Source organism: Aythya marila, assembly GCF_965140915.1.
Source record: "Aythya marila genome assembly, chromosome: Z".
NCBI classification, from domain to species: domain Eukaryota; kingdom Metazoa; phylum Chordata; class Aves; order Anseriformes; family Anatidae; genus Aythya; species Aythya marila.
In genome coordinates this window covers 25,669,393-25,685,461 of record NC_139080.1, presented here as the reverse complement: position 1 = coordinate 25,685,461, position 16,069 = coordinate 25,669,393, and the positions used below count along the sequence as shown (strand labels likewise).

Genomic DNA, 16,069 nt, shown 5'->3' with positions numbered 1-16,069 from the left:
CGTTAGTAGCTCAGAGTAAATCATTGTCTTGTAAAGTAGGACTCTGTTCTCCACGTAGCTCCAAGTTGATATAATGCTTGAAGCATTTTTTGCATTTTCTCCTCTTAAGATCCTTGGATTTTAAACAATGCCATATTTTATGACACCTCAGTTTGATTTGAAGAAGTGATTTAAATTTTGTAGCCCAAAGTTTAATAATTTGGTAATTTTATATAGTTATCTCAAATAATTTCTTCTCAGCACACTTCATACTACAAAGTGCATTTATAACAACAGAGGGTATTTCTGTGGAAATCCTTTCATAACTTCTTAAGCATTAAATATGGGTTTCTCTAAATATTTTGGATTTGCCGAGTTATCAGTCTGTGCAGAATCAGCAGAAAAATCTTACCTCAAAAATAATCTTTCACCAGCTGTCCAGGAAGTCGTCATTAGTGTTTGAAGGACCCTTTCTTCAAAGACAATGTATTTACACATCAATATAGAGTAGATTGCAGATTATAAGACAAATATAATGCAAATTGAAGACTTGCTTATATTTTTAATACAGACAAAATAAAGAGAATTTATAGCTAACAATTATTGTCTCTCATTTTCTCTTAGAAATTTTTTTCAGGCAGCATGTGATGTTCCTGAACCAGAGGAGAAATTCAATATTGATGAGTACTCTGATATGGTGACCCTCAGCAAACCTGTCATATATATCTCAATTGAAGAAATTATCAATACCCATTCAGTAAGTGGATATACTTATTAGGAGACTAAAATGTATAGGTTATGAAATAATTATAACAGTCTCTGAGGAAAGTTTAAAGTGTGTTTCTTTTGAAAGAATTTCTTCAGTCTCTAGTATGGTTTGACATTGAGTATTAAATTTTCCTAGAGGACTGCTTCCATGTAAAAGCAATATCTTGAATAACAATGAGAATATAACATTGTATGATGGGAAAACATTTTTGTTTCCATCTAGTGTGATATTGCTAACTTATTTATATTTATAAACTCTTTCCTATCTTGGTTAAGAAAGTAAGCCCAGTTTGAAGAAGTTCCTTTGATGCTAGGAAAACAGGAAATCTCAGTGTATTTTGTTTCATACATCATATATGCATTGTGTTGGAAGCAGACCTAAATATCTGATTTAGGAAGGACAAACTGTATTTCCTGTCAGATCTTTTTTCCTGGGTAAAGAATAGAATAATAGAATCATAGATTAACTGCAGTCCATAGTTTGATTTAGGGTACAAGTTATGTCTTCCACGTGGTCTTCATGAAGCTGGGATAATATTTTCTAGCTTAAAATATTATTTTCTAGCTTAAAAAAAAAAAGGGGGGAGAGGAGGCAGGAGGAGGGAAGTACCACAGAGAACCTCCCCTTATGTTTTCAGATATGCTATAGAAAAAGTGCTCAACTTCCAGTATACCACATTGCAAATCCTCTTATAGCCTGGTCTGCTAATTACATACATGCTGGATAGTCTTTGTATCTACTTTTTTCTTTTAATTTAAGGCATAGACCTATTCTTTTATGCCACTCATTGGTGACATTTATACACTAGTCTTATTCAAATATTACATCTAGTGAGGTTGTTTTTTCTCTAATATGTCCTTGGAGTTGAAATTACTATGCTATTCTGGTTTTGTTGATAAAATATCCTATAAAATATGAAATAACTTAATGAAAGTAAATTGCTGAACAAAGGAGATCAAGAAGATTGGTCTTTTTTGATAATATCACAACACAGTTCTCTGCTTGCAGGAAGTAAGCAATTAGGTGGGAATACTACACATTATTTTAGTGCAGTAACTCTAGCAGATGATCTTCTTTTACCAATGCCACTTCTTCCACCAAACTTCCTGCTTTCATCTGAATTGTCTTCTCCCACTGTATCTTCCCTATGAATGTAAATTCAGCTTTCCATTCTGGTCATACAGCTCAAAATTAGTTTGAGTAACAGGATGTACATAAAAATCCTGTCCTTTGTCATACATAGTTCAGTTTAAAAAAAAGTTCTCAAATCTGACCTCTATCATCAGATCTGGTGGTAACTGCTTAACTTATTTTCTTTTCACAACTCTTCAGAGTGTAGCTGGAATGAGAGATCTGTTAGATTCATCAGCTTTGTTTTTTTTTTGGTACTTCCATGTTTTTGTCTTGCCTGAGAGAGGACTTGTTCTGTGAATGTATTCATTCTGTGCTTGTATACAGTTAAGCATGGTGGAGCTTTATTCAGTATGAGTAGAGTTGCTCAGCTATTTTCATAATATCATACTCAATGCTATGTACAGTATAGGGTAGTTGCTGCACTTAAGTCTGAGAAATTAACAATTACAGGCCTATAATTCTCACTTAAGACTGAGAAATTAAGTTACAAGCCTATAGTTCTCACTTAACTGTCCTGTTAGTATGACTGAAACACTTACATGCCTTTGCTTTCTGGACTTGGACCTTTTAGTTGTCAGTAAGTTTATAGTAACCATTAACTTTTTTCTAAAAATAGCTTGCAGTGCTTAAACTACTTAATATCTTGGAATTTTTGGCTTCTATGCATACTTTGCTATAATTAAATTTCGAAGAAGCTTGGTGACCCCATGCCTTTCCATCAGGCTTTCATATAAGGAATACTTCTAAGGGAAATGAACTGCTGGATTTTGCAGTCATCAACACTGCCAACTCAATCTAACTCAATATGAGGTCACTTTATCATCAATAGTGAGAACCTGTTTACAGGAAAACGTTAATGCCCATCCATGGTCTTTACTAACTTGTTTCACCAGTATTTTTGTGGCTTAGTTTTGGGAAGATGTCTGGGTGCAATGAAAGTTACTGTGAATATGTTCATAAATATGCAACTGCTGCTTTACTGTTTCTTATAGTTCTAGGTGCTGGATAGATTCCTTTCTTACTTATAAAACTGAAAGGTATTTCTGAAAGGTATCACTAACAGTATTGTATTTCAAAATAGCTACTATAATGGTTACACAGGGGGAAAAAATAAATATATTTCTATGCAACCACTGACCCTGTCTTCATCCCTCTGTATTCTCAGTTCAGGATGCCACACTGAAAGGTACTGCTTGTGTTATTACCCTAAAGGCAAATCTTAAACTTTTTTCTTCTCAGTTGTGATGTTCAGCACTGAAGTTAACTTGCAGAGGAACACAGCAAGCTGCCTTACTGCAAGAACAATTCTGAAGTCATTGTCTAGAAAGGTGTATGCTTGTTCCCCCTGCCTCCCACCCACTTTAGTTCCTCCATAATGCTGATAACAATCCATCTTTTTTTCAGTATATAGTCTCCAGATTTCTTTACAAGTATAAAGACATTGGTATGGCTTTTTGGAATTATGTCTTTATGTACATTTGTTTATAGCTACTGTTGGAACACCAGGATGCCATTGCCACTGAGCCAAATGATCTGCTGAATGAACTGCTGGAAGGACTGGGACCTGTTCCTGATGTAGAGTCTTTCCTTGGTATGTTGTTTTTCATCTCATGGTTAACTTCAATTTGGGGTAAGACTAAATGGGGTCTTGATTTAAATACTACAAGATACACAAATTCTCATCTCTCTGATGTTACCAGATTCTGCATTTACTGTAAACATGTTTTTTTGAACACTTGCTGTGACATTCTCAAAAGTGAATTCACACTTTGACTATAGGTGATCCTGCTGAAAATCAAAGCTGATGCAGAGTCAATACAGGTAGCTATCTTTGACAGCACCCTTGAGATGTGTGAAGAGCTTCTAACTGAAATTTTAACTGAATCATAAGGTTGGAAAAGAACCCCCTCCAAGATCATCTGGTCCAAACATCACCCTACAAACAATGTCACCCACTAAACCATGTCCCTAAGCACCATGTCCAACCTTTCCTTGAACACCCCCAGGGATGGTGACGCCACCACCTCCCTGCGCACCTGTTCCAATGCCTGACTTCTCCTTCTGAGAAGAAATGCCTCCTAATTTCCAATCTAAACCACCCCTGGCACAACTTGAGGCCATTCCTTCTATTCCTATCACTAGTTACACGCAAGAAGAGGCCAACTCCCAGCTCCCTACACCTTCCTTTCAGGTAGCTGCAGAGAGCAATAAGGTCTCCCCTGAGCCTCCTCTTCTCCAGACTAAACAACCCCACTTCTCTCAGCCACATCCTGTAGGACTTGTGTTCTAAGCCCTTCACCAGCTTTGTAGCCCTTCTCTGGACATGCTCCAGGGCCTCTGTCTTTCTTGTAGTGAGGGGCCCAAAGTCAAACACATTACTCGAGGTGTAGCCTCACCAGACCTGAATACAGGGGAGGATCACTTCCCTGGCCCTGCTGGCTACAAAATTCCTGATACAACCAGGATGCCACTGGCCTTTTTGGCACATTGCTGGCTCAAACAAGCATCAGTCAGCACACACAGTACTGAAGATTATTTGTGATACAAAATCCAAACACTAGTGTTTCTAAAAATGATCTGGTTTTGTTCAAATTGCCGGACAGGGAAAAAAAATATATATTTTAAATAACCTAAACTTCGTATTTGGTCTTCTTGGCCACAAATGGCCACAAAATTGCAGAGAAACTTTTAAATACCAGTTTTAATTTGGAGACTTATTTTTCCAGTTAAAAATGAGGTTTAAAAATATATTTGAATTTGTAACGAATAAATGTGGCTGATATTTCATTTGCCTCAACAGTATTAGGAAGTGAACTGCATTCCTTCTTGTTTAGAAAGTAGCTATAACATCACAGATAATACCAGGTTCAAGGTAAACAGCTACTGCTCTTTCATTTTTCACTGTCACTGCAAGTTAGGATAAAAGATATGAAATCATTCTCCTTTTGAAAATAAGATGTGAGTCTCTTGCAGATCAGTACTTCAAAAGGAAATTATTTGAGGCATTTCCAAAATATTCTGAGTTTATAAGTAGATGGTTTATGGTTTTGTTTATTCGGTGTTCCCCCCCAAAAAGACTGCTTTTAATGGTAGGAATGGGTGTGTTATTAAATAAGGTGATGATTAGGTGGTGATTTTGTTTTATGCATTGACTCTTCATAAAATTAGCAAACTGAAGTAAAAGATATTTCCTTTCTTACAGGGGAAGGATCTGTTGATCCCAATGACCCCAACAGGGAAGGCACACTGAATCAGCTTGCAAAAACAGAGATTTCACTGTCTTTAACGAGCAAATACGAGTTACGAGAAGGTGAAGATCAGGATCTTAAAAGCCTGATGATAAAGTAAGTTTTGCTCAAAAATCTGTATTTTTAAAAATAACTGATCAATGACTGGATCCATAATCTATACGTAATGAATATTTTCTGGGAAGCTATAAAAAAAATTCTGCTTTAAAACATCACAGTCTTGGGAAAGTTGAGATGAAAAGCTGTTTAGATGCTTAAGGGGTGGACACTATGAAACTGTCTTCTCTTCCCCCTGAAACAAAAACACTTCCCTGACCTACTGCCATCAGGCACTGGAACAGGATGTGACTGTCACTTTAGTATGAATAGTGCATGCTTTTATTTTATGTAAAGGAAATGATGTTTATTCTATTCCTTTACTAAAGGAATTGATGTTTATTCTATTTAGTCTGCAGATTGAGGACTGAGTAGTTGGATAACCTATAACCTACTTTATAGTCCAAAATTTTGTCATAAAATCATATACTATCAATGGCTTGTGTGTCATCTTCAGAATTATTTAAACTTGTCCAGAATAAGGCTTGTTATATTATATCCTGCTGCTACTTCAACAAAGGGGAGAATTGGATTGTTTACTTCTCTACTTAACACACAAGTGAGAAAGCTAGAAATTCACTTTAAATCCTTATGTTGTATTTCCCTCTAATGTTCTTGTAAGCACTATGAGTGTAGACACAAACTTCAAGTTTTTTCAAAATCAAAACACAGAGGGAAAAAGAATTTACTAGGTAGTATGTGAAGTTTTACTTTTGAAGAAAGTTCTTAGCTATAATGTCTGCAGTCCAATCTCAAAGTCAGACTTTGTTCAAAGTCTGGAAAAAATATAAAATTTTAGGTACAAGAAAAACTTGTTATCTATACTAAAAGGAAAAGGAGTTTTTCTACAGTAAGTTTTACATATTTGATCTGAATCAAACAAAAAAATAGTTTTTCTCTAGCCTGTTATCAAAACTGGAGACAGTGAAAAGACTGCAAAGACAATAACAAATCAGAATGGTGTTAGTTACTTGGTGTTCCACAGACCAGGGCTCTAGAGCTATTCCCAAAGTGTTGTGGGTTTTTGTTGTTGTTTTTATTATGGATATGCCTGCTGTTGTCACTTAAAAACAAACAAACAACAACAACAAAAACTGTTCTGTTTTTCCTCTATGTCAGACTAATATGTTAGCCCTTAACTTTATCTCTGAAGATATTCAAAATCAAGGCCAAAAGAAACATTTAAAATCATATTCAATCCTTTACATTGTGTGGAAATACATTGAAATAATAGCAAGAAAATTAACAGAATTTAACTTCTTTGCATAAGTGCTTTCAAGTAATCTCAATGGCATTTTAAGATCTAGTAAACAAACTGACAGAAGAATAAATAGCAACCTGTGTTAAACTGCAGCAAAAAAAAAAAAAAGTTAAAATACTTGACACAACTGTTTATACAAGGGATGTAAACACAGATACTGTAGCTTCCTTTTTTTCTCTAAAGCGACATGCCTCTTGAACAGAAGTATTAAAGTATTTGTTTTTAAATGGTTTTGTTAAGGCTTCTGTGACAAGCCCAAAGATTTGCAGGTACCTCTGTCTAGAAGACGTTATGTAAGGTGCCCAGTACACGTGGTCTGAATGCATAGGGACAGCATGCCAAGTTGTACGTGAGTGGGGAGGAGTGGAGCCCTAGGCTGTTTTGCTTCTGGAAAACAAGAAATCTGAGCTGGTTTGGTGTAAAGGAGATGAAGTAGGCATGCATGTATTACCAGCCATATCAGCATACAGATAGGTTTCAAGTGCACGGAATGGTAACACTGTCCCATGTTTGCTACTGTTAATGGTGGTGGTGACCACCAAAGGCTGAGAAAGGTTTTGCCAGGCAGAGAAAGCCAGGAATGTGTTGATGTAACACAGGTGAATTAATTTTAGGGGATCTTGGTGGTTTTGTTTGTTGTTTTTTCTTTGTTTTCTGGGGATCTGGAGGGAATTCCAAGAGTTTGTGAAGGAAAAATCTTGTTTGTAATGGTGTCCTCCGAATTAATAGAATTCTGTAATAAGACATTCTTTGAAGTATTATAGATAAACTCCTACCAAAAAAGAACTGGTTTACATATCAGCATGCAACAGCTTCCTTTTTTTTTTTTTTTTTTTTTTTTTTTTTTTTTTTAGTGAGGAAGTGCTCCATATGTTGCCACTAAAGAAACATCTGCCCCTTAAGTAGTGTCTGCTGTGCAATTCCTTCAAAAGTTCAGCTTTGAGTGCCTTTCCACTTTATTTAGTAGATACGATCCTTATGTACCTGCATAGTTCAGGCTTTGGAAAGGTGACCTTCCAACCTGCTGTCATGATCATAATTAGAATCCTTTTTTATATTGTTGGTTTGGTTTTTATTATGTTAGCAGTAACTGTTATACTATGTTAACCAGTTAGATATTTCCTAAAATAAAAGGGAGAAAAGTATGTACACACTTCTCTTGTTGCCTGTGTAGAAGTCATATGTTCAGTGGATCAATGGAAGATCTGGAATATAAAACCGAAGAAATACTTGTATTACCAAGCATAAAGGGCATGCTTGCTAGTTTTACAGTCAAAGAAATAAAATGCACAGATGAACCAGTGGTAACTGTTTTGTAATACCCATATATTCTTTTTAAAAGGACCAAAAGACTTATTGTGGATGTGATACGAGCTCAGCCAGGGGATACGCTCTTAGAAATATTAGAAACAACAGCCACTGTGCAACAGGTAAGTGCTATATTATGCCTGAATAGGGAAGAAAATAACTATTTTATTAAAGCTATTTAAAAGCAGATTTCTGACAGCTTTTTCTCTTACTATAATAATAGCATTGTTGCTATTTGTAAACTACATGTAGGACTGGTAACAACTTGGAGGAGGGGGGAATATTAATTCTTGCTGTCAACTACAACAGCTGGAATAATATATTTCATAATTCTTTAAACTTGTAAACATGGCCTTTTCTTTCCTATGTACTAATGCAAGCAAATAGCCTGAGGTGAATTCTCTGATGGATTTTTCTTTTTCTTGTAAACTTTGGTATATTGAGTTATTTGCTGCCTAGTATATTTGCTTAAGCAATATAAGCAAACATTGGCTTGGGAACTGCAGCTATCTTTGATGTAGGAAATGAGTGGGAAGAGCTCTCAGCTGAGGATTTGCCCTGGAGATACTGACGCACAAAGCCACATCTCAATAACATGCACTTTTTAGCTTAGTTTAAAGAGTGTGTAAATGTGTGTGTAAGCAGGGGGCACCTGTGAGACCTGGACAGTCTTCATACAACTAAATGAAGCCAGTGAGTCTTCTGGCTTATTTCAGACATGTTTATATTAATTGAAACGTGACTGTTGTGAAGAGTTACTGAAGGTATATCAAAAGGGAATAGTAAACTGAGCAACTTTAGACAATTTGATAAGAAAATAGAAACAAAGACAATTACATTTCTTTATCTCCTGTGAGAATTCAATGCATCTGAATTCTTAACTGTTATCCTTAATTGTATCCCTAAATGTTTTGGATTTCTTTTTACCCAGGAATCTGAGCACTTGAAACTTGTAGAAAAACGTGCCATTTTAGATTCCAAAACTCCAGAGAAAATGAAGCACAGTCAGTCTATTTTTGAAGAAGGGCAGCTACCAATAGAACAAAAGAAAAGGAAAATTCAGAGAAATCTCCGGACATTGGAACAAGCAGGATTAGTGTCTTCAGCAACTAAGTACCAAGAAATTATAAATGAGATTGCTAAGGTAAATAGAACATGCTTCTTCTAAACTGATGATTTTTTTTAGGTATCTAGCTCAAATCCATTCTAGCTAGACATGTTAACTGATATTAAGTCTGGATAGCAAAGGCTACTGCTCCACATTATTCAGTTCAGGTAGTTGTGCATTAGCATGCTGCCTCTCAGTTAATCAGTAAACTAAGATTTGTTTCTTATTTGAACACTTCATTGATTTATTGTAGTGTCCTGAAGACCACAATAAATTTCAGGCTACCACAACTTGTAATTAATTTAGCTCCAACTATTTGTAGTCACCTTGAATGAGGGGATATAAGTTTGCCCACAGAAGACATAAAGCCAGTGTTGGACTGAGTGGGCCTTGGTGCAGACATCCACAAGGTTAGCTTTTCAGTTGTCAACCTGCTGGGCTTTCCTAGGGTTTTGAGGTGCCCAGTGACAGCAGTCTGCTTGGAGGGGCTGTCACCAGATGGAGACAATCATGCATTAGGAGAAAGAGTTTCAAACCACCTGTCCAATCTCCTTTCCAACCAATGCCTAACTGTTTAACTTCCCCAAAGTCAATATATCTAATTAATAAGCTTATTGCATAATAAGCTTAAATCTTCTGTTTTAGGATATCCGGAATCAAAGAAGATACAGACATCACCGAAAAGCTGAACTGGTGAAACTCCAGCAGACTTTGAATGCACTTAACTCCAAGACAGCATTTTATGAAGAACAAATTAATTATTACAACACCTATATAAAAACTTGTTTAGACAACTTAACAAGAAAGTGAGTTGATTCTTCTTGTCTTTTAATATTTTAATGTGTTTTATTAGGAGGGATAGCAGGTCTTGTAGTAGGAATCTTTGATTCCAATGGGTAGGCAACCCACAGATTTAAAAGTACATATGAGTTGCCACTGAGCTAACCAAAAATCCTTAAACAATGAGGCATACATTTATTTAATTTTTCCTTAAGGAGGACTGTTTCCCTATAATATGGTTTCAATATATTTAATTAGTGTTACTTTGCAAGTCTACTAGCATCCTTTGAAGTCATGAAGCTTTGGGAAGTGACTATTGATTTTCTTCCTTCATTGAATAGATTTGTCTTTAGAATAGAACGGGGAAATAAATAAAAAAACATCTTATTTTTCATGAATGATGCAGCCACTCATTTGTGATCCAACTCCTAGTAGGGCCATTAAGGTGTCAAAATAAAAGCATTTTAATGGCATGAACAGGAGCTTTCTCAGTGGTCCAAAAAGGAACACTAACGATCAACCTTATTTAATACCTATGTCACTGTATGCTTCCAAACTGCTGCTTTTAAGTGATGATTGTGAACTCTTTTAGACTGGGTTTGCATTTCACAATAGAATTTAGATAAGTGCTAGTAAATGTTCATTCAAAATAATTACAAAAATATTTTAGACTACTTCAGGTGCCAAAAATCCTTCTAATTCTTGGATTGTTCCTTAATAGCTACTTAGGAGGGCAAAGAGTGAAGAAAAAATAAAGCTAGAAGACTAGCTGAAATATAAAAGACATTTGTGTGCTGGTAGCTTAATTACAAGCCATTTTTTGTTCTCTCCCAGAAATTCAAGGAGGTCAATTAAAGTGGATGGAAAAGAGGAGGTAAAGGGAAGCAAAAAACTGAAGCAGGCATCATTAAAGTATACTGCTGCAAGACTGCATGAAAAGGGTGTCATCCTAGAAATTGAAGATCTTCAAACTAACCAGTAAGTGTGGCACAAAACAATTGAGAGCATTTTCTAATCACCAACTCCCTCAGGAGTCTGTCTTTTGTGAAAATTATTTGCAATTTCCTGCACTGCACCTAAAATACCTTCAGATTTTTTTATCATTCAGGAAAAAGATAAAGTCTAATAGTTGTGATTAATTTTTATCCTTGTACCTTGCTATATGACTACTCCAGTAAGATACTGGAATATGTCTATTTTGGCATTAGTTTAGATGGGATTAGTATGAGTTAGGCAGCATGTTCACTAAGGACTGACTTGTTAAGCAATTGTAACATACTTTTTCATTTGCTGACCAAATGCTTTCATATTACTGAGTAAATACCTCATATGCTGTGCTTCCCAACTATGGCAAACTGGGAATGTATGTGGTAGTTTAACCTCCCTGTTGTATCTATCCATTATAAAGCTGCTCTTCCACCCTATGCATCTTTCCATCTTGCTTCTACATTGGAAAAGGTTTCTGGGTTGCAACTTTTTCCAAGTAGGTTTGTCAACAGTGGCAAAACTGACACCAGAGATTTGTGTACACCTGCAAGATGATACTCAAAGGTGGCAGAACAAATCTGCGTGCCCTGTGGACACTTGTTCCTCTTTGTTCTCTGTAATTCTCACAAGCAATTTTTTTCTCAGTATAAAGGACTGTTAAGAGCTATATGCCATACTACAAGTATACGAGACAAGCCTCCAAGAAGATATTGCAATAGTGATGGTGTGGTTCATGCAACATTATGCTAGTGATCTTCAGATAATAACTGATAGATCAAGTTAAAATGTCCACTCCCTAGTCTAACAAGGCCAAAGCAGATTTCATGTTAAAGTAAGACACCCTTTTTTAGTCTTCTCTTACCTTCTGAAGACCACTCGACAGACCTGTTCTAAGTTGTTAGGCATTGGAATGGGCTGCCCAGGAAAGTGGTGGAGTCACCATCCCTGGAGGTGTTTAAAAGACGTTTAGATGTAGAGCTTAGTGATATGGGTTAGTGGAGGACTGGTTAGTGTTAGGTCAGAGGTTGGACTTGGTGATCTTGGAGGTCTCTTCCAACTTAGATGATTCTGTGATTCTGTATATAAGTTGAACCTGCCATGTGAAGGTAGTAGTAGCTTCTGCTTGCAGTTCTGCAGGATCAGCATATTACAACAGGATGGGAAATGCAACATGGCATACAGTTTCATGAATATTTTTCAGTGACCCCTGTGCTCCATGTACTTCACTGTTTATGCATCCTACCTTAACTATGCATTATATAAATCAGGTCAGAAAAAAAGTGATCAGATTTTAGTTTGTGGGTACAAAAGGAAAGGAGAGAAAGGACAGGCTTACCCACCAGCTGATATAGCCAAACTCTGGTATAGCCAAATAAATTCTACTAAAACTCAGATGTTCTCCATCAGACTATGTGATTCTACACAGTGGATTTGCTAAAACAATGAGAACAATTCCTAGATTACCCGGTATGTTATGTTGTTGCACTATACCAAAACCACTGGTCTGGGCAAAAAGCATCCTTCCTGTTCAAAGCAGTGGGATTTGTTTCTAAGGGTCACTTAAATTTTTTGGTTGGCTTTTTTTTTTTTTTTTTTTTTTTGGTTTAGCGTTTGGTGTCTGTTCATATGCAGTGTGTTTTCTCACACATTACTTGTACAGCTTAGCTAGCAGCAAGATGATACATGAGAGCTGGTGCTAGGTGCAAAGTTTAAGCTGACGTTTCTACCAGTCTTCCTGTTGCCCAGCTGAGGTCCAACAGCTCTCGTGGAAAAATTACTCTATGGTCCCTAAAGGTTTCTGCTGCTGGGAGGAGATAAAGCTATGCTTACAAAATGAATATGTCATGGAAAACACTGCTTGTTGTAAAAGTTTTTTTGTGCTTTTTTTTTTTTTTTTTTTTTTTTTTTGCACAAAAAGGTTTTTGTGTGTGTGAGAGAGAGCTCTTCAGCTCTTCAGGGTTTCTATCAAACTTTTGGAGTATATAAAACCAATATATGGAGTATATAAAACTCCAATATTTGGAGTATATAAAACCAATGGAGTCTTTGGAGTATATAAAACTGCATATCGTACATACTCAATTACTGTTCTTTGTTTTAAGGTTTAAGAACGTGATGTTTGATATAACACCTGGAGAAGAAGTGGGTGACTTTGAAATCAAAGCAAAATTTTTGGGGGTTGAGATGGAAAAAGTGCAGCTCCATTTCCAGGTAAAGTTTGAATTTTATCACTGTGTTCTATAACCACATTCACATTTGTTCTAAATAGGAATTTTTCAGTCTTTTTCTAAATCCATGAACTATTCAGTCACTGCAAGGCAGCAGGTCATAGGGGGAATGATTTTGTAATCTGTGAAGGATGCTGGGCTTGGAGTAGGGTTAAGACATACATTAGAGAGACCATCAAACTGCATCAAACCAAGTGGCATATTAGAGCAGTGGCAAGGAGCAAATACCTATGCAAGAGTATAATACACAGGAGTCTATCTTTCTTCCAGCTTGCTGTTACTGACAGCTTATAATGGGGGATCTAGAAAACATGTACTGTTTTTCATACTTACCAATAGTTCCTTTTAATTGTTTAAATTGTGAAGGACCTGGAGTTTTAGGTAATTAGCATGTGATGAAAATGACCCAATCTATTTGCGATGAGGTATAGATTCAAGCAAAGAATAATGATTTTATTTATTGTTACAGGATTTGCTTCAGATGCAGTATGAAGGTGTGGCTGTAATGAAAATGTTTGACAAAGCTAAAGTGAATGTTAACTTGCTCATATTCTTGTTGAATAAGAAGTTCTATGGCAAATGAGTGTCTTCAGACATCGTGGACTACATCCACCAATGGGAAGTCTCTTCAGTATTTTTTTTTTTTTTTTTGCTTTTCAACATTTGTTTGATGTTTGTCATTGGATGCTTTTTAACTTTACAGGAAACTAAAAGACCAAATATTGAGAGGAATGTATACAGTGCCTTTTCATCATTGATAATGGAGCAGAAAAATAGAAAATAGATTAATTTAAACACTTCCAGATCTCATTGGTGTTGGTACTTTTAAATCAAAATATTGTTTAGGACACTCAGCTATTGTGGTTGTATGGATATTAAGGTAGACAGAAAGTGAATTTAGTTGAATATATAAGCCTCTTCCTATTAAAAACATTTTAAATGACCTCAGATATATAATATAGTTCATATTAGACTTTAAGTATTTACCAAAAGAAATCCTAATTTGTCTCTAGGGGATAGCTCGTGCAAATATTTAGTTACATACTAAGCCTATTTTCTGGCAGTTGTCAATTGCAAAGCAAACTTGTTGTGCAATTCAAAAATTTTTATAGGTAATTATAAAGTGACAGTAACATTTTACTGTACAAAAATATATTTTGTGATTCATTCCTACTAAATAAAATGCACTACTGCCTTGTGTAAAATGACATTTTCTACTTTCACAACCTTTTGAGTGGCATGGGGGTAATCTGGACAGTGAACAGCTGTTCAGTTTGAAGTATTTGAATACATAAATCGTGCCTGTCTGTCTTTTTGTAAGAAAATAAATGCAATAAAATCAGTATTTAGATTTTTTTAAATGTTCTTTGGAGATTGTTCTATGTAAAATAAATGTTACTTAATTAAACTGGCTTGTTTCCTAGATTTCATTTAAAAGGATTATTCAAGTAGCAGTCTAGATGGTAATGAGAACTTTCAAGAGCTTTTATAAAATTGAATCTAAGCTTAACTATCCTCACATTACACTTTGGGAAGGTTTCTCAGCAGTGAAGTCTTCTTGATCTTCATCACTACTTTCAGTGGCATAATTTTGCTGATTAATTACCAATTACATCTAAAGAGCAAGAACATGTATAGTGGATACTGTAATATATAAAGCAAGGAAAGCTATTTACTACTCTCACTTTCCTTGTGACAGATCATCTTAGAAGATGAATGTAGAGCGAGATGTTCTGGAATGCATTGTAAAAGCAATATTATGCAATATTACATAAATATTTAATTCTGAAGCTGAAATCTAAAGTGAGTGGCAGATACGTAGACTACATTAGTTTGTACACTGATCTGTTGTATTACACAAGTTGGAGAAAAGATTTCTTATTAGAGATATTCATTTATGTGTGACATTAAATGTGAACACTTTACTACTTTAAAACAGCTACTATCACTAAAAAATAAACAGGTCCTAGGTACTTCCATTTCTCCTCCAGCTAGTTATGCTGTATTACCCATTTATCAGCCATTTAAATGTTACATACTTATTAATACCCAGATTCACTTAAAATAGCTGTTAGGGAAGATGGAAGTAGCACTTTGAAGGCCCCTTCTAACTGAACTATTCTATTCTGAGATTATGTAGTCCAACTACCTGACCTCTTCAGGGCTAAACAAAAGTTAAAGCACATGACTGAAGGTATTGTCCAAATGCCCCTTGAGCACTGACAGGCACAGGGCATCAGCCACCCCTCTAGGAAGGCTGTTCCAGGGTTTGGCCACCCTCACAGTAAAGCAACTTTTCCTCATGCCCAGTCTGGCAATTGTCCAGAACTGGACAATCCCCTGACACAGCTTTGTGCTGTTCCCTTGTGCCTTGTCATTGGTGACCAGGGAGGCTAATCCCTACACAGTTTTGACAAATTTTGCACAAGTAGGATGTTGACCAATAAAAACAGACCTTTGAAGTGACATGTCAAAAGCCTGGAAATATGCTGGTGTATTTACTAGAGACCCACTGCCTCTGTGAGAGTAAGTCACTCCTAGATGTGTTGCTTTGTGTGACATACTTGACACACCTAGTTCCTGCTCAGTTCTAATGTGAGCAGAACCTTCCTAGCTGCACCTTATGAAAGCTTGTTGGTAATGACATGTATGAAAGGTACAGTCTGTATACCAGATCTCATCTTTTCCAACTGTTTCTTGATATTCCTGCTCTCCTGGTACACATCAAAGAAAAACTTCCACTTAAATTTCTTTGAACTCCTTCAGAAGCTTTCTTCTTAATTAGCTGGTTCAGTTTAGGACCTTGTCACTGAACAAATAATGAACCCTGCCAAACAAGGCTGACCATAATGGTTCTACCTAAATATAAGATTGACAGGTAATACTGGTACTATGTAATTGGGCTAAGTAATTCTGTACCCACCAGTTACTGTCATATACAGGTGATATCTACTAGAAAGTAGAAAATTGTTCTTTTGGAGGTTACTGTGAGCTGCGATTTAGGGACTCCAATTATGCATGGTTAGATATGCGTTGATGAAACCAGTTTCATTCATGAAATAGTCTTGTGGACAGACTTGCCTTGCTGGTGACAAAAAATTAGGAAAAAAACAGCATAGCTGAATAGTGTTTTACTCAGCTGTTCTCAGTATAGAGAACTGAGTCTTTCCT

The 16,069-nt window shown here is 36.1% G+C and overlaps 1 protein-coding gene across 6 annotated transcripts in view; it reads left to right on the top strand.

The window, feature by feature from the left end:
- Positions 1-14,300, top strand: part of IQGAP2 (IQ motif containing GTPase activating protein 2) — a 124,799-nt gene extending 110,499 nt beyond the window's left edge. For all 6 annotated transcript variants that reach the window (XM_082783848.1, XM_082783849.1, XM_082783847.1 and 3 more), the window contains 9 exons: positions 604-736; positions 3,371-3,473; positions 5,085-5,226; positions 7,830-7,917; positions 8,727-8,939; positions 9,549-9,709; positions 10,518-10,661; positions 12,773-12,881; positions 13,368-14,300. In XM_082783848.1, the coding sequence (XP_082639974.1) occupies positions 604-736; positions 3,371-3,473; positions 5,085-5,226; positions 7,830-7,917; positions 8,727-8,939; positions 9,549-9,709; positions 10,518-10,661; positions 12,773-12,881; positions 13,368-13,481 (1,207 nt within the window). In that variant the 3' untranslated portion in view covers positions 13,482-14,300. The remainder of the gene's footprint in view (positions 1-603; positions 737-3,370; positions 3,474-5,084; positions 5,227-7,829; positions 7,918-8,726; positions 8,940-9,548; positions 9,710-10,517; positions 10,662-12,772; positions 12,882-13,367) is intronic.
- The last annotated feature ends 1,769 nt before the right edge of the window (positions 14,301-16,069 follow it).